At 41.1% G+C, this 24,504-nt stretch overlaps 1 protein-coding gene across 1 annotated transcript in view; it reads right to left on the reverse strand.

Annotated features, from left to right (window-relative positions):
• Positions 1-11,393: 11,393 nt before the first annotated feature.
• Positions 11,394-24,504, reverse strand: part of CSK (C-terminal Src kinase) — a 112,374-nt gene continuing 99,263 nt past the window's right edge. Inside the window, exons 8-13 of the mRNA XM_075857805.1 lie at positions 21,248-21,347; positions 18,822-18,912; positions 18,626-18,699; positions 17,939-18,134; positions 15,726-15,812; positions 11,394-14,294 (exon numbers count right to left, since the gene is read on the reverse strand). Coding sequence (XP_075713920.1) covers positions 14,112-14,294; positions 15,726-15,812; positions 17,939-18,134; positions 18,626-18,699; positions 18,822-18,912; positions 21,248-21,347 — 731 coding nt within the window. The 3' untranslated portion in view covers positions 11,394-14,111. The remainder of the gene's footprint in view (positions 14,295-15,725; positions 15,813-17,938; positions 18,135-18,625; positions 18,700-18,821; positions 18,913-21,247; positions 21,348-24,504) is intronic.

A 24,504-nucleotide genomic window follows, 5' to 3' on the forward strand; every position in this document is an offset into this window, starting at 1 on the left:
TTTAGTTTTGCCCATTTTCAAATGTAATTGAGCAAGAAACACTCAACATGTAAGGTTACTAGATGTAGAATTCATTTCTACACTGTTTAAGGCTATGTTCACACAGAGTATTTTGGGGGAGGAATATCTGCCTCAAAATTCCGTTTGGAACTTTGAGGCAGATTTTCCTCTCCCTGCACGCCGATTTTCGGGGTGATTTTCGCGCCGTTTTTCGCCCGCGGCCATTGAGTGCCGCGGGCATAAAACAGCGAGAAATACGCTTTCTCTGCCTCCCATTGAAGTCAATGGGAGGTCAGAGGCGGAAGCGCCCGAAGATAGGGCATGTCGCTTCTTTTTCCCGCGGCAGTTTTACTGCTCGCGGGAAAAAGACGCCGACACCTCCCATTGAAATCAATGGGAGGCGTTCTCGGGCCGTTTTTGCCGAGTTTTGCGACGTGGTTTCCGCGTCAAAAAACTCGGCAAAATACCCTGTGTGAACATAGCCTAATTGTCCACGTTTGGAGCAGTCTTTTCACATTTTAGGTTTAAAAAAAATTAAAAATAATCAGTGGCTTGAGGATCACAACATAATATTATTGGGAAAGGTTTTCCTGCCATCCAACCCCATTTTGTAACTAAATATATGGCTGAACTTTTACATCTGTCCAGGCACCATGCAGTTAATTTCAAAAGGAAAATATCAGGACATAAATCACTGGCACTACTCATATGAATCGTTTCAATGAGGAAGGATATTTTTTTTAACCCCTTAGTGACCAGCCCATTTTAAACCTTAATGACTAAGCTATCTTTTTTTTGCGTTTTTCCATCGTCCCATTCAAAGAGCTATAACTTTTTTTATTTTTCGTCGACATAGCTGTATAAGGTCTTGTTCTTTGCGGGACAAGTTGTATTATTTAATAGCCCCATTCTGGTACAAATATTGATTAACTTACAAACTTTCTGGGGGACGGAAAAAAAAACAAATTTCCCCACCCTTTTTTGCATCCTAAATGTACGCCGTTTACCGTGTGGTATGAATAACACAACTTTATTTAGCAGGTTGTTACAACGATACCAAATTGATATAGATTTTATATGTTTTACTACTTTTACACAATAAAAACACTTTTTTTTCTTCAAAATTATTTGTTTGTGTGTCTCAATATTTGATGAGCCATAAGTTTTTTATTTTTCTGTCGATGCAGCTGTAGGAGGGCTTTTTTTTATTGCGGGATGACTTCTAGTTTTTATTGGTACCATTTTACATGCAACGTTTTGATCACTTTTTTAACGCCTTAAAGATGAGCGACGGATATATCCGTCACCAGGTGTTCGTTCCCGCATAGCGACGGATATATCCGTCGCTCTGATCGGGTGGGTACTGCCAGCATACCCACGCAATCAGCGGCAGGAGCACGGCTGTTATATACAGCCTGGCTCCTGACAACTGCCGGAATCGAAGCGCACTCCGATTCCAGCAGTTTAACCCATCAGATGCCGCTGTCAAAAGAGACAGAGGCTTCTAAGGTGCTTGACAGAGGGAGCGAGCTCCCTCTGTCACCCCATCGGCGCTCCCGCAAAGAAATCGCAGGGCGCCGTCGAGTTTCCATGGCAGCCGGGGGCCTAGCAAAGGCCCCCAGGTCTGCCTTCAGCATCCGCCTATTAGCCCATGCCAGAGGCATGGCCTAATAGATTGCTTGTCAGTTTTAGGGTATGTTCACATGCAGTGTTTTCAGACGTAATTTGGGCGTTTTACGGCTCAAATTACACCTGAAAAAAGTCTCCATTACGGCTACAAACATCTGCCCATTGCTTTCAATTGGTTTTACGGTGTTCTGTTCCCATGAGCCTTAATTTTACGCGTCGCTGTCAAAATACGACGCGTAAAAAGACACTCGCGAAAAAGTGCATGTCAATTCTTGGGACGTTTTTGGAGGCGTTTTTCATTGACTCCATTGAAAAACAGCTCGAAAAAAGGGCCGTAAAATACGCCGTGAAAAACACGAGCTGCTACAAAAACGTCTGAAAATCAAGAGCTATTTTCGCCTGAAAATAGCTCCGTATTTTCAGACGTTTTTGGTCACTGTGTGTGAACATACCCTTACACTGACAGGCAATAATGCTTTGGTATACGAAGTATACCAAAGCATTATATAAGCGATCAGCAGATTGCATGGTGAAGTCCCCTGGTGGGACAGAAAAAAAAAAAGAGTAAAAAACACAGTTAAATAAAGTTTATGGGAAAAAAAAGCTTACAGTAAAAAATAAAATAAAACCACTTTTTTCCCCAAAAAGTTGTTTTAAGTGTGTAAAAAAAAAAAGGTAACACATAAACACATAAGGTACCACCGCGATCGTAACGAGTCGAACAATAAAGTTAACTCATTAATTAAACCGTCGGGTAAACGGCATCCAAAATAACCGCAAAAAACAATGGCAAAAATCCTTTTTTTCTTACATTCCCACTATAAAAAATTAAATAAAATAAAAAATCAATCAATAAGTCTCATGTACCCCAAAATACTACCAAAAAAAAACGACACCTTTTCCCGCAAAAAACAAGCCCACATATGGCTATATCAATGGAGAAAAAAAAAAAAAGTTACGCCTCTTGAAATGCGGCGATGCAAAAACAAGTAATTATTTTTTTTTTCTTAAAAGGGTTTTTGTTCTGCAAACGTAGGAAAACATAAAACCTCTACATATTTAACGTGAAAAACAATGCTGGAATTGCCGTTTATTTTCAATTCCTTCCTAAAATAAAGTCAATCAATATATTATACGCACTCAAAAATGATGCAATTGAAAAATACAACTCGCCCCGCAAAAAACAAGCCCTTATACGGCTATGTCGACTGAATAAAAAAAAAGTTACGACTCTTGGAATGCAACAGTGAAAAAATAATCCTTGGTCATTAACGCACAAAATGGCCTGGTCATTAAGGGGTTAAAGCATGATGCACAGAAAACAGCAATTCTTGCATTGTTTTGTTTTTTTTACGCGTTGGCCGAGCGGGTTAACTCCTTAACGCCGAAGGACGGATATATCCGTCCTCAACAGCTGCTAGTTCGCGCAGGAGGACTGATATATCCGTCCTGTGATGGCGCGGGTACTGCCACTGTACCCACGCGATCAGCGGCAGGAGCACGGCTGTTATACTCAGCCTGGCTCCTGCTGCAACTGCCGGAATCGAAGCGCGCTTCGATTCCGGCAGTTTAACCCATTAAATGCCGCTGTCAATAGTGACAGCGGCATCTAATGTGTTTGATAGAGGGAGGGAGCTCCCTCTGTCACCCGATCGGCGCCCCCGCAAACAAATCGCGGGTCGCCGTCGGGTTTCCATGACAGCCGGGGGTCTAACAAAGACCCCCAGGTCTGCCTTCAGCATCTGCCTGTTAGGCGATGCCGGAGGCATGACCTAACAGGTTGCCTGTCAGTTTTACACTGACAGGCAATAATGCTTTGGTATACTAAGTATACCAAAGCATTATATATGCGATCGGCACATCGCATAGTGAAGTCCCCTGATGGGACTTAAAAAAAAAAAAATGTCAATCAGTTAAATAAAGTTTGTAGAAAAAAAATAATAATTATTACAGTCAAAATCAACTAAAACTACTTTTTTTGTCAGTAAAAGTGTCAAAGTGTCAAAACAAATCACACATACACATATATGGTATCCCCGCGATCGTAACAACTTGACCAATAAAATGAACACATTAATTAAACCGCCGGATGAACGGCGTCCAAAAAAAACGCAAAAAACAAACGGCAAAATTCTCTCTTTTCTCCCATTCCCCCCATAAAAAATAAAATAAAAGTTAATCTATAAGTCCTATGTACTCCAAAATAGTACTAATGAAAACTACACATTGGCCCGCAAAAATCAAGCCCACATACGGCCACATCGACGGAAAAATAAAAAAATGACGGCTCTTGGAACGCGGCGATGCAAAAACAAGTAATTTTTTTCTAAAAGGGTTTTTATTGTGCAAACGTAGGAAAAACATATAAAACCTATACATATTTGGTATCCCCGTAATAGTGCCGACCCATAGAATAAAGTGAACATGTTATTTACGCTGCATAGTAAACGGCGTAAATTTATAACGTGAAAATTAATGCTGGAATAGCTGCTTATTTTCAATTCTCTCCTAAAATAAAGTTAATAAAAGTTAAACAATATATTGTAAGCATCTAAAAATGGTGCAATTACAAAATACAACTCGTCCCGCAAAAAACAAGCCCTTATACGGCTATGTCGACGGAATAAAAAAAAAGTTACGACTCTTGGAATGCAACCGTGAAAAAACTAAAAATAATCCTTGGTCATTAACGTGCAAAATGGCCCGGTCATTAAGGGGTTAAAGAACAACTTTATAGTTGGGGTTGTTACGGACGTGGCGATACCAAATGTGTACGTTTTTTAATAAAGCATTTTCTTAAGGGGAAAAAAGTGGGCTTTTCTTTTTTTCACTTTGGATTTTTATTTATTTTTGACTTTATTAAACTTTTTTTTTACTTTATTAGTCCCACTAGGGGACTTTACTGTGCGATTACCTGATCTCTTTTATAATACACTGCAATACTTCTGTATTGCAGTGTATTACTGCCTGTTCGTGTAAAACGGACAGGCATGGCCTAGCAGGCATTAACTCCAGGCAGACCTAGGGGCCTTTATTAGGCCCCCAGCTGCCATAGAAGACACCGGCACCCTGCGATCCTATCGATACTTATTTAGATCTCGCCCGTTCGAGCAGGTCTGCTCCCAACCCTCAACTACCTCCGGTAGCTGAGAGCAGGGAGATTTACCTGCTCACAAGTGTGTTTATTTATTCCGATGCAGCATCGTAAAAGGCAATTGCATTGGAATAAAGGCCGTTAGTGGCCGCCGTAATAACACTAATGGGCGGTGACTAACGGGTTAATATAATAAACATTGGCAAACTCAAGGGATAGCTCTGTTTCCCATAAACATAAATCCTTGGATTATTTTTTCACTAGTATAGTAACAGTTCAGCTCATATTACACAGTCATGTCAAAATATTTCAAATAACTCCTGCCTGGAGATTCAGGTGTCTTAACTTGCTGAAGAAACCGATTTGAAGCTCTGAATTGTGCTCGCAAACAAATCTTTAAATAGAAGCATTATTCACGTGGTCCCACGTGTAAAAAGTCAGGTTTTTTTGGAGGAGGGGGGTTTGGCTGCTTTTAAAAGAAAGGTACTTGTGAAATTCAAAAGTTTAGACAAATTTGTCAGCTCTTTATCCAAGTTAAAGATGGTCTGTCCGGTAACAGGACACATAACTATAGTAAACTTCTGATCTGGCAAGTTGTAATTTTTTTTTTTGTTACAAATGGGGTTCTGGTCTGGAAAAAAGCATACAGAATCATAGATGTTACACAAGAAGAAAGAAGAATTGGCTCCGGAGATGCATTTTTTTTCTGAAAAATCAGACGTTACCGTTAAATGCTCTGACCAATACAGCACATATTTAGTAAGCTATTCTAAACTTGTTCAGATTATTAAAAAGACCAATTGTTCTCACCTATATTCCCCAACAAAGCGCAGTACAAGTAAAAAGGACATCAAAAACCAGCAGCGGATACTAGGCATGCTACCGATTTTTAGATCTTAGGGTATGGTCACACGTAAACGTCCGACTCGCCTGAAATTACGGCGCAGTTTTCAGGAGAAAACAGCTCCTGAATTTCAGACGTAATGGCAAGTGCAGGCGTTTTTCGCAGCCTCCATTACGGACGTAATTGGAGCTGTTTTTCTATGGAGTCAGTGACAGGCACTTCTTTGACGCGGGCGTCTTTTTTACGCGCCATCTTTTGATAGCGGCGCGTAAAAAAAATGACCGTCGGCACAGAACATCGTAAAGCCCATTCAAATGAATGGGCAGATGTTTGCCGGCGCATTGGGGCCGTATTTTCGGATGTAATTCGATGTTAAAACGCCCGAATTACGTCCGTAAATAGGGTGTGTGAACCCAGCCTAAAGCATGCCCTGTTGCATATTTTTGCGGTGGATGTTGCAATGCACCCTTTGCAAAATCCACATCAAATCTGATTGTCGTGGATTTTAAGGATCGTTCTGTCTCGTACATTAATGCGTGTAAATTCACCCGCTCAAAGTACAGCCATAAATTTTGCAGTAGTAGTACCATATGGTCCAAAACGAAAGGTTTTCAGACTTCCCTCTGCCACGATCTACCGTCAGTTTTACGGTTAAAAAAAAGTAATAAAAAATTACAAGGAAGGAACGCAGACTCCAAATACGATTGTATATGTCCTGGCACATATGGTCAGTAACAGATATGTCAGAAAGTCAGATCAGGGGCTAAAGCGCTAATAGACCAGTAGTGTCCTGTCTTTTCCTGTACGGAAAACGGACAGAGATGTTACCCCTCATTTTCAACTATATTACAGATTATTTCTTCTCCAATAATAAGAATTCAAATATTGGGATCACATGATCAGTTGTTAAAGGCAACCGCTCCACTTTATACAAGAGAGCGTCTGGACCAGATATATTAATGTTTTTTTTCTGGAACTTTGATATTGATGACATCTGCTTAGGATAGGCTATAAATGTCAGATCGGCGAGGTTCTCACTCCCAGCACTACCACTAATCAGCTGTGCCGCATCCCTTTCATTTCTTACCAGGCACAGCACCGTACATTTGGAGGAGCTGGCATTAGGGTAAGTTACATAGTTAGTATGGTGGAAAAAAGACACATGTCCATCAAGTTCAAGCAAGGGATGGGAAAGGGAAGGTAAAAATTTCTATACATAAGGCCTTATTCACACGGACATGTCAGTTTTGCGCACGCTGCATGATTTTCACGCAGCCGGCATCATGAGGACACTCTGGTTTTAGGTTTACAAACAGAAAAGCACATGGTGCTTTTCATTCATTGTTTTTACTACTGTTGCGCGAATCACGCGTGGCACCCAGAAGTGCTTCCGTGTGCCGAGCGCGATTTGCACGCACCCATTGACTTCAATGGGTGCGTGCAGCACGAAACACAGGCAAATATAGGACATGTCATGAGTTTCACGCAGCGCACATACGCTGCGTGAAATTCACTGACAGTCTGAACGGCCCCATTCACTAACATAGGTCCTGCGACGCGCATGAAAATCACACGCTTTGCACGGACGTATAACATGTTCGTGTGAATAAGGCCTTAGAGCTTATATATTTTTTTTGTTTTAGGAAATGATCTAAGCCTTTTATAAAGCCATCTACTGTCCCTGCTGTGACCAGCTCCTGCGGTGACTATTCCATAGATTCACAGTTCTCACTGTAAAGAAGCCTTGTCGCCTCTGCAGGTTGAACCTTTTTTTCTCCAGACGGAGGGAGTGCCCCCTTGTTTTTTGAGGGGGTTTTACATGGAACAGGATTTCACCATATTTTTTGTATGTGCCATTAATATATTTATATAAGTTAATCATGTCCCCCCTTAGTCGTCTTTTTTCAAGGCACATGTAGTGTAAATACTGCCTATTTTTTGCAACGGATTTCATTGTGGAAAATCTGCAGCGCAATACAGTAGCAGCAGTGAAATCTCATCCATAAAAATAGGCTGAAAATAAATGTTCATAAATGGACCTGTGGTGCAGTTTTTTGATCTGCAGCATGTCAATCTATGCTGTGAAATCGCTGGTTTTCTGTCGAGGGTTTTCCCCATTTAATTCAATCAGGAGGTAAAACCCGCAACAAATAACAGATGTTGCAATTTTTGGTCTGGAAAGGCTGCTTTTCTGCCGCACAAATCGCAACTCAGTAAAAAAAATAAAAATCTTTTGCTTAGGCAGACCTCTATGCTCCTGCGTCCAGCAGGGATGAAGCTTCATACCATGTGACTGCGGCAGCCAGTCACTGGCTGCCGCACTCACATGGGATAAAATGTCATCCCAAGAAGCCAGGCTGCAGAACGTCAAAGGGGCGCGTCGCCATAACTATGGGTAAGTATAGGCTTTTTTTTACCTGTTTTCCGCAGCGGACATTCTGGCTGAAAAACCAACACGATTTGACATTGTTTTTCGGCTGTATATACACGGGGGGGGGGGGTTGAGGGCGGATACGCTGTGTAATTTTACGCAGCGTATCTGCCCTGTGTGAACATTCACTGTAATGAGAAAGAGGTGGAGAAAGTTGTAGTACCAGGCACTGCCACTACAAAATGTGCGGTGCGGTTCCTAATAAAAGGGGCACCGGCGTGTTACATGAATACAGTTTGTTAGTAGTTCTGCTGCATGGACTTCAAGGAGGAAGACTGCAGCACTATAAAAACCAGGCTTCATCAACAATCCCATTTTTCACTGGACTGTCTTGCAAAGCCAAAGCACAAAGGAGTGCGATTTACACAAACTTGCATTAAAAGAGGCATTTTGTCCGTTTTGGGGGCATTTCTGAAGAGAGTGGGGCTTACAGTTGTCCTGCAATTTTAAATTCAAATGTTGAGGAGTATGAAAAATCACATGTAAAACCACAATTCTAATTTTAGATAAAAGCAGTACGGCTTCTTAAACAACAAAATTGTAGTTTTGTTTTTCCTATGTGGTTGTGGTGAATCTGGTCTAAGAGGATCTTGAAAACAGTTTCAGGTGGTGTGTGCCATATAAACCATATTTATTTTGAGCCATGACACATTTCAATTTATATAATAAGGTCATCTCATGTCCTTGTAAAATTGATACATCTACAAACCAATACATGTAGATCACAAATATCAATTTTGTAAAGCAGAACATTTGTTTAGCACAAGAGAACTACCAAGAGCCATTACTTGACTAATGGTTTGTCTTCTGAATATGGAATCTGCCAAGCCTGCAGCGATCTTCAAATTCAATATAAGGACTAAACGGTCCGATCTTTCCTGAGAGAAGTATACATCATCGCACGATAAGAACCTTTTAATATTACATATTGGTGAAAATGTATAATATCAGTGGTGACCCCTGTACAGTTTTCAGGTAGGTTAAAAAAAAAACAGCATCCTAGCTTTTATTGGTAATGCTTCCTCTTTTACACGATAACAGTTGTAAGACTTCGTTCACATCTGCGTCAGGGCTCAGTTCTGGCGTTCCGTCTGAGCTTCCCGTCAGAACGGAACCCTGACTGAAACAAACAAACAAACAAACAAACAAACAAACAAACAGAAACTTTAGGTTTCTGTTTACATCACCATTGGTTTCAATGGTGATGGATCCGGTGCAAATGGTTTCCGTTTGTCACCCGTTGTTTTGATGGAATGAATAGCGTAGTCGACTACAGTAATGATTCCGTCAAAACGACGGAACTCTTGCACAAATGAGACAAACGGAAACTATTTGCACCGGATCAGTCATCATTGAAATCAATGGGGATGCAAACGGAAAACCTATGGTTTCCTTTTGTTTCAGTCAGGGCTCTGTTCTGACGGAAAGCTCCGACGATGTCAGAACAGAGCCCTGACGCAGATGTAAACGAAGCCTTATAGATCGCCTTCATGATATGGCTTCTTACATAGCCTGCTTATCCTGTATACAAAACAAGGCTATAGATGGTCAATCCTGCCCGTATTACTGTAAATCAGCTGATATAACAAAGATTCAGCACTAGTATTTAAAGAGGCTCTGTCACCACATTATAAGTGCCCTGTCTCCTACATAATGTGATCGGCGCTGTAATGTAGGTGACAGCAGTGCTTTTTATTTAAAAAAACGATCTTTTTTCACAACGTTAGGAGCGATTTAAGTTTATGCTAATGAGCTTTCTTAATGCCCAAGTGGGCGTACTTTTACTTTCGACCAAGTGGGCGTTGTAGAGAGGAGTGCATGACGCTGACCAATCGGCATCATGCACTCCTCTCCATTCATTTACACTGCACTAGCGATATAGATATATCGCTATGTGCAGCCTCATATACAAACCCTAACATTACTACAGTGTCCTGATAATGAATACACATGAAATCCAGCCTGGACATCATGTGTACTCAGAATCCTGACACTACTGACTCTTTTTTTGTGAGATTCCGGCAAGTGACACCAAATCTCGTTTAGCGTCGAGATTTCGTATCCGTTGCTGGAATCTCACAGAAAAGATTCAGAAGTGTCAGGATTCTGAGTACACATGATGTCCAGGCTGGATGGTCATGTGTATTCATTATCAGGACACTGTAGTAATGTTAGTGCTTGTGTATGAGGCTGCACATAGCGATATATCTATATCACTAGTGCAGTGTAAATGAATGGAGAGGAGTGCATGATGCCGATTGGTCAGGGTCATACACTCCTCTGTACAACACCCACTTGGTCGAAAGTAAAAGTACGCCCACTTGGGCATTAAGAAAGCTCATTAGCATAAACTTAAATCGCTCCTAACTCTGTGAAAAAAGATCGTTTTTTTTAAATAAAAAGCACTGCTGTCACCTACATTACAGCGCCCATCTCCTTATGTAGGAGACAGGGCACTTATAATGTGGTGACAGAGTCTCTTTAAGGACACAAAAAAAATTGGTTCGCAACAAATGTGGCTTTTAGCTGCATTCAAACATAGTTTTATTATTCCCGGGACCAGGATGAGGGGTAGGCAGTCAACTAGGGCACCGATGAGAAGGGCGCAATTTATTGCTTAAAAAACTCCCAAAAACAAGTGGCTGATAATGTCATAGATAGCATGCATCAATAAGCCCTCCACCCTTTATAGGGAAGCAGTTGACTGAAGAGTCAGAGATGAAGCTGAGGGATGGAGCCGCTACAGGTGTTCCAGGAGCTGGCAGACCCAACTACGGATACTGCAGCTAACAGCCGAACTCCAAGGACAGGGGATGTGGAGGGGGTGCATTGTCAAAATCCCTGCCTCAGGCATGAAGAAAGCTTGTGCAACCAGATTTTTTTTAGTTTTTGTCAAAACCAGGAGTGGTTCCAAAAGGAAATACAGAAGTAATTTTGAGATCATAGTGCCTGATGTTTCTTACAGGCACAGACAGCATAGTTTAGGTACCATGTATGGCTTCTTGTATTATATGCAATGGTTAAGGAAGGTGGCACAATGCTCAGCAGAACATTGTAGACTATTCAGAGTACAAGCTACCAAACATGCACATGTACTCTGCTGCCATGATCTACTGGGGAGTATAGCCCTGCCAGGGGAACCACTCACACTTGTAAAGTTAGTGATTAAGCTATTTCTACTAATGCAGCTAAGAGAACACGTAAAGCAACTTTTTTTTGGTTCCAAAAGTTTTGATAATTGAATTTTGAGCATCTTGTTCATATAAAGGAGATAAGCAGGTAATAAAACATAAGGGCTTTATCCAACAGTACTATAGCTAAAAGGCAGCAGATAACACTGGAGATCTTACCTTTCAAACAAAAGCACCGCTTAATAATCACAAAGACATATGGAATGGTTTATTACATTTTAATCCCACCAAATGCAGCATATACATGTGTTTAAAGCACTGGACAGGAATGAAGAAAGGAAAGGCATTGGTAATGAAGACACAAGACAGCATGCACACAGTTTCCACAAGATTAAATCCAAGCAAATTCACCTTTCCAACGTGATTGTATCTTTTTCCCACCCATCCTCCCCAAACCATTTTTCTTTGTATACAATAAAAATAAGATTCGTACTTCAGTAAAACACCTCCTTAACCATAAAAGGCAGATTTTTGTGATTGTAACAAAAAAAGGAAAAATAAAAACGAAACAAAATAATATTTATATTAATATATATGACAAAATGGACCCTCCTACAAAGCATCCAAAAAATATGGCAAATTATAAACAAAATACAAGCACACAACCAGACAGACGTTTAGGGCTTTTCAGTTGTTAGTATTCCCCCCCTCCCCCTGCCAAAATCCAACGTGAATTTAGTACACCATATAACTTTACTAATTTGGTATTCAATTTTAAAAATAAAATGTTTTTAATGTTAGGCTCTGTTTACACGAATGTTTTTCCCCATCTGTCAAGGGTTCTGGTATTTTTTACATCAAGAATAGCACAGTCGGCAGTGATATTTTTTCCATCAAAAATACCTGAATCCTGATGGATCTCATTTCAAGTCAATGGGGTCTGTCAGGGAATTTGAACAGAGCCTGAATGGGTATATACTATAGGTACAAGCATGTCGCTGATCTGCCGACTCATAGGAGTACCTGGCCATTTCAATAGTACAATGATGTTTTGAACAAAAAGGCATGTAAAGGTTTAGCTAAAGCATATAATTTGTCGTTTTAATAAACCTTGACTTTAACGCCACTTGAGAAAATAAGTTGTATGGTTATTTTTCTTTTTTTAAGGCGGCATGAAATCTCCTAGGCCAATAATTGAGATAATATATCTAAAAGGCTCATAGCCAGCACAACAGTTACCTTTTTATAATTTATTTTTATATATATATATATATATATATATATATATATATATATATATATATATATATATATAAAAATGTGAGAAACATAAGAATATGGGGAGGGGAAGACGGATTGAGTTGTGTCTGCTATTCTATCATCATCTCCTAAATCAGCTGAAGATTTTGGATTTGATCTACCCATTCCCTGAGCAAGCTTGAAAATTCAGAATGACCATATGGATCACAAAACTAAACCGTTCTCTTTGAACTGATTGAATATAGACACTGGATAAAATGAACAAGACTGTGTAGTCAGACTTGAGGGTCAAGATTCAAAAGCATTTAGTTGGAATCTTTCCCCTGCAATAGACAGACCTGGAGATAGGCTGGGCTATTTTAATAGATAAACATTAATGTATCATGATGTATTACCATTGTCATTGTAAATCGCAATGGGCCCTGGCTACAGATCTTAAAATTAGGGATTATTAAATCGCTTTTTTCACAATGAGCCTGAACAAACCACCCCCAACGAGTCTGGAGATAGGGGAATCATGAAACAATATGTATGGGCCAAAAGTGATGATAGGATTACATCATGGTGGTTTGCTTTGCTACAAAAGTGACCCTAATGAAATAATTATTGGAGCCCGCCAATAAAAATTTTTGTTGCAAAATTAGATAAATGTACCACAACCAATAAAGGAGGATTTATTAATAGACAGAGAAGGGAAACACCAAAGATGCATGAGGGCCATGGAACATCCCAGAAGTCACTGCTCTCTGTAAGAAATGTGTTGCCACCTGCTTTGGCACGGATTAGGTCACCAAAGCCCTAAAGCTGTAGCAGGTGATCATTGCTCCAATAATGCTAGCACCTACCATACTTGAAATGATAATGGTAATACCGTATGAACTTCCTAATGAAATGTCAGCGCTCCTATATATGTTATATAGGTTTATCATATCAAGTATATAGAGAGTAGTGGATTCCCAAGAGATTTTAATACAGAACGTCTAAAGGGGTGGTACATTCCAAATTTGGGTGGGATTCTACTTGGTTTATGACACGTTCTGCAGGAAGGTTTTCAAGTGAAGATAGTAGCGATCATGAATGGTACAACCACATAGCTTTGCTTTCCAGCAGAGGTCTCTTATCAGCTGAGTATGTCAGTTTATACTTAACCCATTAAGTAAGGCAGAGAAGAATCAGAAAAGAAGTTCCTGGACTGAAGCATGCATCGTTATTTGCATTATTGGCTAAAAGGACTTCAAAAGTACCCATTGCTGATTGTATGTAGCAACGATTCCCCTGGTCTCTGAAGATTTTTCAGTAGACGTCTCTATCAAAAAAACAAACAAAAAACAAAAACAGAAAAACAAAGAGAACTAGAATTCAAAACAAATTTCACTGTTGGTCTCCATATCTCCTGTAGATTGGCCATGTAATCTTCTCTTCAAATGCACAAAGCCTAGCCTCTGAGGCGTGCTCATGTATCACAAAACTTCCACTCAGGGCAGGAGAAGATGGAAAATGTGACAACCAAACCATTTTTTGGAGAACATCAGAATCCTTCTACAGACCAGCGGGGCTCTTCAGCCTGTTCTGGGCACATGAGTAGAAGTAGTGCAAGGCAGGGGAGTTTGGAGAGCCCAACATATATTTTTAATGTCTTACAGAAGTCCTATTTGTGCCCATACCCACAATTCTGATATGGTCGAGTCACTGTTTCTGTGATTATGTCTGGCCTCCTTGCCTTCACTGGTACAGCTCCTTGGCTTTGATATGCTCTAGCTGTTCCCGTAGTTTCCTGAAGGACGGTCGCTGGGTTGTGTCTAGATGCCAACACTGTTTCATCAACTCGTACACGATAACGGGGCAACCATCTGGTGATTCCATCTTGTATCCTTTCTCGACCCGAGGGACAACATCTTTTAGGGCCTAGGTAGCAAACAATTAAAATGCCGATAAAATAAGGCATACAACTACAAAAGGTTTGTGTTGATTGCTAGAATTTTGTTGTTGTGGGGAAATAAACTTGTGAAATGAGATGAAGGATTGTTGGCAGTTAAGGTGACGGTCAGGTCTCCTATGCTACCCTATGTGAGGGCAACACAGGACAGATGGGAGATGCTCAACGCAGGAATAGATTTATATTATGTAACGGATAGGTTAGATGACTGTATGAGTTTGTATACAGAGAAATCTCTGTGTGGCCAGGGGAAACAGGACTAACAGGCTTAGGCCTCATGCACACGAACGTATTTTTTTTCCTCCCATAAATACGTGTCCTTTGTCACATGTATTCGACCCGTATTTACGGACCCGTTTTCTCTGTACTAATCGGCAGCTCCTTCTCTCTATCAGTGCTGGAAAGAGAGAAGGGGCAGCCGTTTCCGCAGCGATTGAAAGTAAAAGACGTTCATACGTACTCCGGCCGGACTGGAGGAAGAAGCAGGTAAGTTAACTTTTAATACCATTAACTGCAGCGGTAGTCACTGTCCCGGGTGCTGAACGAGTTACTGCCGATCAGTTAACTCTTTCAGCACCCTGGACAGTGACTATTCCCTGACGTCGCCTAGCAACGCTCCCGTAATTATGGGTGCACACACGTAGCCACCCGTAATTACGGGAGCCCCATAGACTTCTATGGTCCTGCCCGTGCCCTAAATGCGGCCTGAAATAGGACATGTTCTATATTTTTCAACGGCACGGGCACCTTCCCGTAAGCATACGGGAAGGTACCCATGGCCAATAGAAGACTATGGGCCCGTAATTACGGGCGTTTTTACGTTCGTGTGCATGAGGCCTTGCTGAACCCTGGTAACACTTAAACAGCAATTTACAGTAAAACACTGAATAGAAAAAAAACAACTTAGCAAGGCATAGGATAGGAGAATGTACAGAAAGGACAACTACCTTTTGACTGGTGTGACAAACCTAAGAGCTGGATGACCAGTCATTGGGGGCGATGGCATGGATATACAACACTGTTCTAGGACATTCTTAACATTCAAACAATACTTTACTTTACGGTTCTTAAAAAGGCCATATGAAATTCTATATGAGCCCATCTACTGTACCACACTATCATACATTACCAAAATATAAATATAACAAAAGCAGCCTTTGCAGCAACTAAGTTTCTACTACTGCAAAGACCGCATGAAAGAGTATTTCAAACTTTGGCATAAAAGGTTTTCATTCACCTTCAGCTGTAACTATGTATGTATGCAAATTGAGCTACTGAAAGTAAAGATTTAGATATGCAACAGCGACAATTTTATTTCTACATACTCCGTGCTATATACATATATATTCTACCTACAGGCAACAGCTCCTCCACTGGCAAGATCCAGCACATATACTTACAATGCGTGGATAAGGCACTCGCCCAAATGAGTAGATTTCCCATAGCAATATCCCAAAACTCCAAACATCAGACTTTGTTGAAAAAAGCTGTAAAAACACAAATTGTAATTTGTGATAAAGCACATAGATTAACATTTTACCTAGAATGACAAGAGGTCCATGGATAGATGACCAGTATCCCTTAAATATTGTAAAAATAAAAATCTTATATTGGTGTTATTATTAATATATTTTTATATAGTGTATAAATATTAAAGGGCTTGTATATAATTAGAAAAACACGGTTACTTTCTCCCAAAAACATGGTCACTCCATCTTCCAAATGGAGCTAAGCTGTAATAGCAGACACAACCTGTGGACAGGAGCGGCAGTGTTTTTGGAAGAGAGCAACCATGTTTTTCTAATCATATACAAGCCCTTTAACCCCTCAATGGCCGGCCTATTATAAACCTTAATGACGAAGCTATTTTTTAAGTTTTTCCATCATTGCATTCCAAGAGCTATAACTTTTTTATTTTTGCGTCAACATAGCTGCAGAAGGTCTTGTTTTTTGCGGGACAAGTTGTATTTATTAATAGCACCATTTTGGGGTACATAGAATTGATTACATTTTAATAACTTTTTTTGGGGGGGGAAACAGAAATGTTGCCACCCTTTTTTGCGTCCTAAATCTATGCAGTTTACCGTGTGGTATAAGGGTATGTGCACACGATGAGAGGCTTTTACGGCTGAAATGACAGACTGTTTTCAGGAGAAAACAGCTGCCTCGTTTCAGCCGTAATTTCTCCTCCTCGCATTTTGCGAGGCTTCTCTGACAGCCGTAAATCTTGAGCTGCTCTTCATTGGCTTCAATGAAGAACGGCTCAAATTACGTCTGAAAGAAGTGTCCTGCACTTCTTTGCCGAGGCTGTATTTTTACGCGTCGTCGTTTAACAGCTGTCAAACGACGACGCGTAAATGACAGGTCGTCTGCACAGTACATCGGCAAACCCATTCCGATGAATGGGCAGATGTTTGCCGACGTATTGTAGCCCTATTTTCAGACGTAAAACGAGGCATAATACGCCTCGTTTACGTCTGAAAATAGGTTGTGTGAACCCAGCCTAAATAACACAATAGCTGTATTCAGTGGGTTGTTATGATTGCAACAATACCAAATTTGTATAGATTTTGTATGTTTTACTACTTTTACACAGTAAAAACACGTTTTTTTCAAAATTATTTGTTTGTGTCTCCATATTTGAAGAGCAATAACTTTTTTATTTTTCCGCCAATGCAGTTGTATGAGGGCTTTTTTTGCGGGACGACTTGTAGTTTTTATTTGTACCATTTGAGAGTAGATGCGACTTTTATCAAATTTTTGGGGTCATTACGGACGCGGCAATACCAAATATGTGTAACTTTTTTTACTTTATTTTGTTTTTTTTAATAGTAAAGGATTTTGTAAGTGGGAAAAGTGGGTTTTCCATTTTTTTTTAATTAACTTTATTCAACTTTTTTTTACTAGTCCCACTAGAGAGCTTTAATATGCGATCCTCCGATCGCTTTTATAATACACTGCAATACTTTTGTATTGCAGTGAATTACTGCCTGTCCGTTTAAAACAGACAGGCATCTGCTTGGCCATGCCTCTGGCATGACCTAGCAGGCATTCGATACCGGCAGACCTGGAGGCCTTTATTAGGCCCCCGGCTGCCATCGGAGACACATACACTCGGCAATCTTATCGCCGGATGTCGGTGGGATGAGAGGGAGCTCCCTCCCTCTCTCCAAAACAACTCAGATGCGGCGCTCGCTTTTGAGCGCCGCATCTGAGGGGTTAAACGGGTGAGATCGATACGGATATCGATCTTACCCGTTCGAGCAGGGATGCCCCCAGCCCTCAGCTACCTCTGGTAGCTGAGAGCAGGGAGATTGAATGGCTCCCTGCTCTGTTTATTTATTCTGATGCAGCGCCGTGAAAAGGCTATTGCATCAGAATAAAGCCCAATAGTGGCCGCCGTGAAAAGGCGTATTGGCGGTCACGAACGGGTTAAATATATGGCAAAATCTTTAACTTCTGTAATTCTGTATATAAAAGTTTTACATAAGTAGTAGGAAAAAGTTATGAAGTAGGGAAAGATAAGATTTTGTTTGGAGAATATTGTTATTTTTCCCATATCCAGCCAAGTGATAATGCATCAACTTGCAGCCCATGATAAAATTCCACTTGCCTTCTCCCGCAGAGCCTCCGGGGCTGTCCATTTCACAGGAAGTTTGCTGGTGTCCTGTGTTGCAGATGCTTCTTTTGTGAGTCCAAAATCACTGACTTTGGCAATATTGTCCTCGGAGACTAAAACGTTACGTGCTGCTAAATCTCTGTGCACAAAGTTATTGTCTTCTAGATACTCCATACCTTCTGACACGTCTCTGAGAAAGAGAAGAGAATTTACAGTGAACAAGGCACTGCAAGAACTTTGTACATTCTCCCTGTGTTTTTTGGGTTGCCTCTGGATACTTCAACTTCTTGCCGCATTCCAAAAGACATACATTGATCAATAAAATTCAATTAAAAGAATAGTGTCTTAACATACATGTTAAGACACTTGGGAAATTAGACTGTGAGCCTTAGCAAGCATCCAGATAATAAAAGAGATTCCTGTTTATTATAATGTACACAAGAACGCCATATAAAAGAATATCATCATTGGTGGTTGTCGTTGTCGTAAGAAAAGAAAGGTAGGTCAATGTAAAAACCATAAACCACCAGACCTCCTCGGCTTTGACAACCAGCAGTTTCTCTCATTTACCACTACCCATGCTTGCCAAGCAAACGGATTTCATTACCACAAGAACTACATCAAAACTAAATATTTGTCGGCACTTCAAAAGTAAGAGAGGGATTGTTTCAGATTACTTACAAAGAAAACTTTAGTAAACATTCACCTCCCAGCACCGATCTTCCTCGAGATCTTAGATAGTCTACTAAGCTGCCCTAAGAAACAAAATAAGACAAACACCCATCAGAGCAATGTTGTGCATAAGTAATACATAAGCCACAGGTAACTATATTCGTATTTTAAGAGTTTCATGTGACAAAACTGGTTTCAAATTTACCTTTGCCATGAACTCTGTAACGATAAACAGGCTGCTCTTGTCTTCAACAATAACTCCTAGTAACTGAACCAGATTATTGTGTCGTAATTGCCTAAAAATACAAACAATTCATTCTCACCAGTTTCAACAACAGAAGGTCACGTTATCTACTGCAGATAAAAAATATATGACTGTGGACACAGATGCTAAAACAAACTGAAAGAACATGCACACTGGCGGGTTGGAAAACTACATATTGGAATTAAAGTATAGGTCTAGCTCCACCAGTAAAATAAATGTAATTATTTTTTGGGCTAAAATAGAAAAAAAAAACATACCTAATCGAGCTAATATTCTATTTTAGCGATTCTAGTTTAGCCTGACAAAAATGGAACCTGCAAACAAATGTATCTGTGTTGTGCTCAATGTTTCATAGTGCTGTTTTCTGTATTCACATCGGTGTGAAGAGCCTCTGTCAGGGTTCTTACTTTTGACAGCAAGAACAGCACAGCTTGTGGCACTTCTTGCCATCACAATGACAGATTCCTTGGCAGAACCAAGAGAGACCCCCCATTATCAGTTACACACCACAGAATCATGACTTCCATCATAAACAATGTATTTGGGCTAATTCTTGTTTATTATTTGTAGTCAACAAATTTGTTTTGCATAAATTATCTACTAGATTAGGCCTCATTCACACGAGAGGGTCCGCGTGTCGGCCAGGAAAATCGGCTGTTTTTGGCCGATTTTCCCGGCCGGTTTGCATCCGTTCCGATTCCGTGTTGCCGTTTTTACCGGCCGATTTGGACCCGATTTGCATCCGTTTTTTTCCCTGTCCGTTTTAAAATCGGATGAATTTCATTTAAATTTGTTGCCACACACAGCCCTTTGTAGATAATGCCACCCAGCCCCCTGCAGGTGATGCCCCACAGCCCCCTGCAGGTGATGCCACCCAGCCCCCTGCAGGTGATGCCACCCAGCCCCTTGTAGGTGATGCCACCCAGCCCCCCTGTAGGTGATGCCACCCAGCCCCCCTGTAGGTGATGCCACCCAGCCCCCCTGTAGGTGATGCCACCCAGCCCCCCTGTAGGTGATGCCACCCAGCCCCCCTGTAGGTGATGCCACCCAGCCCCCCTGTAGGTGATGCCACCCAGCCCCCCTGTAGGTGATGCCACCCAGCCCCCCTGTAGGTGATGCCACCCAGCCCCCCCTTCCAGGAGAAGTCACTGACTTCAATGTCCATATATGGACAGTGTAGTCACTGACTTCTCCTGGAGAGGAATTCCCTGCCACAGGTCGGGAATTCCGCTTCAGAAGTGAGTGACGTCACTGTGTCCATATATGGACAGTGTAGTCACTCACTTCTCCTGTAGCGGCATCCCCGGCCATAGAGTCGGGGATTCCGCTGCAGAAGTGAGTGACGTCACTGTGTCCATATATGGACAGTGTATTCACGCACTTCTCCTGTAGCGGAATCCCCAATCCCCGGCCGGGGGTTGGGGATTCCGACTCCTACAGGGAGCAAAAAAAAGAAACCCTCCTCCTCCTCACATGCACTCTGCACTGTGAGGAGGAGGAGGAGAGAGAGTGCGAGCGACGGTAGACCCGGCCATCACTCGGGACACATTCCGGTGATGGCCGTGTATTACCCGGCCCCATAGACTTCTATGGGAGCCGGGCGGCCGGGTACCCGGCCGAAAATAGGGCATGTCCCATTTTTTGACGGCCGGTTTTCCCGGCCCGTCAAAAAAATCGGTCGTGTGAATAGCCCCATTAGGGGTCTATTGTTCCTAATGCAGCCGGGTGCCGGCCGATTTATGAACGGCCGACACCCGTCCAGGAAACCCTGTCGTGTGAATTCCGCCTAACAGTACATTTCCACCAAACTGGTGGGTTTTTACTACAACAGTACTCAAATGGCACACAAGCTTCTCCAACACTTTTGGTTGAAAGAAGCGGCAGAAAAAACAGCAGCTGCGGCCAAGTGTGATATATATATATATATATATTTATTTTTTTTTCAAAAAAATGAAGAGTGCTGCCTCTTCATTTTTTTGGATTTCATTAACAAGGGTTCCTAGCCTCAACCTAGGAGGCCTGCACCCACTGCTATTGCTGTGCTGCTGTACTCTTTTTCTCTCTCTCTATATATATATATATATATATATATATACATACATACATACATATATATATATATATATCCGATTGTCTGTATATTACAAAGACATGGCATTAGGATGGAGTAAAATAAATGTGTGCTTGTTAGGGAAAGGTTTCATTTTATAACAAAATCTCATAGACCACTAGATAAATACTATGTCCATAACACTGCATACAAGGGGGTTTGTAGATGATCACGTGAGCACTGCTTGTCCTCATATTTGCTGATACTTCACAAATACATGAAAATCCTGCACTTTTACAAGGGTCCCTGCACTTACGTCATCACCAAAGCCTCTGCAACAAATGCTTGTGCCGTTGCATCATTCTTGATACATTTGACAGCTACTTTTGATCCCCTGTAGTCACCCAACATGACGTCTGCAGGAAAAAATCAAAAAACAAATTAACATAAATTAAATCAAAATCTTGAAACATTCAATCTGAAACATTTTAGCAATACATAAATCGTACAGTAACTAAATGGTAGTTCTCTGTATACATACATGTGCTGATTAATACGATTAACTAATAACTTGGAAATAGCTCACTGCTATGATTAGCTTATCAGGTCACATCCAAAAATGAGAACTGAATTTTTGTGCCACAACCAGCGTTAACAAAATAAGGAGAAGCTAAAAAATAAAAATGCATTTATGCAAAAGGGTGGAGACAAGCTAAGGAGTTATAGATTTGAAATGTCCAAATATAAAAATGACAGTGGTCCTTCAAGTTCAAATATTAATTGGTTCTGGGACGACCATTGAAAGCTTAAAATATTGTCACTTGAGCCCAGAACTCTATGGAAAACTAGTAATTGGTTCCAAAGCCCCTAAAAATGTCAACCAAAAGGAAGACAAAAAAAAAAAAAATGAATATTAAGCGGATAGCTAATAAAAATAAAGCAAATCCTTACATAGAAAAGTCAGAAATAGCTGCTGGAAGATGTAAATCACTTTCTATGATGAGGACAAGAGTTTTTTTTCGGGGTACTGTACAGTAGATATTGTACAGGGAAAAAAAAAAACAGGTCCACCCTCATCTGGTGTCCAAAGGAGCAACTCATCCTGGCATGGGTAGAGAGCAGTACAGGACATGAAGTACTGTAAAGAGGCACCAATTGACAGCTAAATCAGTGCATGCACGTCAGTAATACAAGTGTACACTATTAACATCCATGCAGATTCTATAGAGGTACATTATCTGGCGAAAGGTATGTGGACATCACACCTATATAAAGCTTGTTCGACATCCCATTCCAAAAACAGCCGCTACTCTACTGGGAAAGCTTTCCACAACATCTTGTAGTGTGTCTGTGGGAATTGGTGAGGTCAGACAGCGACGTTCGACGGGAAAGTCTGGCTCATAATCGGCATTCCAATTCATCTCAAAGGCGTGCGATGGGGTTGAGGTCATGGGTCTGGGCAGGCGACTCAAGTTCCTCCACACCAAACTTGTCACACCATGTCTTTACGGCCCTCGCTTTATGCACAGGGGCACAGTAATACTGGAACAAACCACGTTGGTAGCATACAATTTTTAAAAATATCTTTGTATGCTGTAGCAATAAAATTACCCTTCACTGGCTGGAAATAAGGGATCGCACCGTTATGCTTTATCCACCAAATTTTACAGTAGGCATTATGAATTCCGGTAGATAACTTTCTCCTGCCATCTGTCAAACCCAGATTCCTCCACTGAACTGGCACATAGTGAAAGGAGATTCATTATTCTAGTGAACACATGTCCAGTGGTGCCATGTTTCACACCACTCCAGCCAAAGCTTGGCATTGTGAACGGTGATCTAGGGCCTGTGTGCAACTGCTCAACCATGAAAACCTATTTCATGAACCTCCCAACGCACAGTTCTTGTGCAAATGTCACCTCCAGAGGGAGTTAGGAACTCTGTAGTAAGTGATGCAACAAATTTTACACGCCACGCACTTCAGCACCGAGTGGCCCGATCCAGGAGTTTGTGTTATCTACCGATTTGTGGCTTTGCGGTTCTTACTCTAAGGCTTCGTTCACAACTGCGTCGGGGGTTCAGTTCGTGGGTTCCGTCAGACCTTTCCGTCAGGGGTACCCACGAACGGAAACCATAGCTTTCTGTTAACATTACTATTGATTTCAATGGGAACGCTTCCAATGCTAATGGTTTTCGGTTGTCTCTGTTCCGTAAGGTTTCCGTTTTTTGGACGGAATCAATAGCGTAGTTGAATGCGCTATTGAGTCATTTAAAAAACGGAGACAAACGGAAAGCACTAGCAATGGTAGCGTTACCATTGTAATTAAAGGTAATTCTAACGGAAAGCTAAGGTTTGAGAGCACCCACGAACGGAAACCAGACTCAGATGTGAACGAAGCTTTAGACTGTTCCACTTCACAAGAACAACACTTACAGTTGATTGGGACAGATCTAGCAGATCAGAAATTTCACAAACTGACTTGTGGCAAAGGTGTCATCCTATGACCATGACGTTTAAAGTCATTGCGCTCTTCAGTATGACCCATACTACTACCAATGTTGGTCTATGAAAATTGCATGGCTGTGTGCTTAATTTTATGCATTGGTTTACAATGGGGGGTGGTTGAAAAACCAGAAACAAAAAAATGGGGGGAGGGGGTCAACCTACTTTTGGCTATAAAGTGTTCCAATTATCTTCGTAAAAAAATGAATTGGGAAATACCCAACCTGTCCTATCCTTAGAGAGGTCTTGCAAGGGTCTGGAAACCTACACAGGAAATGGAGCCCTACAACTAATCTATAATGTCTACGACCTGCTTAATTCTCTTTTCTTCCAGTAGGTTTAGGTAATTGCTTGACACTACTTCTACAAGAGTTTCAGGAAAACAGCTGATGAAGCTGCAATTCAGTCTGAATAAAGAGTGATATAAGCCTATTTGAGCGTGGTATGATCCAACTTCAAGTGTATCAGGTTTGCCATCCTGCTCACCTTTTCATGCACAAATTTGGTGTGTTTGCAGAGAAAACAGTGGCAAACAAAGATTTAGTCAAACGCATTCACGTGATTTAAAAATACAGCTCACTAGTTCAAGATGTCAAAGAAAAAAAAACCACACAAAACAATAAAAGCAAACAAGACAAGACTGCCAAAACTTTTTAAAAAGCAGCGCAATAAAAAAAAAAAAAAAAAAGGAGCGCAGACAAAGTGCTATTTATCACACCTGGTCACGGATGGGCTTTAAAGATAGAGGAGCACACCATATTCCTGTTTTGTCTGCCAAAAACAAAAAGATACAACTGCAGCAGACACACAAACACTAGATCTGCAAAATGTCATCCGCAATGACAAAACCCAGTGACTATGACATAAAAAGAAAAAAAGGTGCTGGTATCTAATCTGCAGTACCATCAGGACGACCGGTACATTTTCATTGGCAATAATCCCTTTTATTTTAACAAAAATTTATTAACGCCCAGGATATTGGTGGATTAACCCAGTATCAAAGTACATTAATGGCACACACAAAAATTACACTCAGTAGCTAAAATAACAGTTGAAGGGCCACATTGCCT

The sequence above is a fragment of the Rhinoderma darwinii genome, chromosome 3 (assembly GCF_050947455.1).
Source record: "Rhinoderma darwinii isolate aRhiDar2 chromosome 3, aRhiDar2.hap1, whole genome shotgun sequence".
Lineage (NCBI taxonomy): Eukaryota > Metazoa > Chordata > Amphibia > Anura > Rhinodermatidae > Rhinoderma > Rhinoderma darwinii.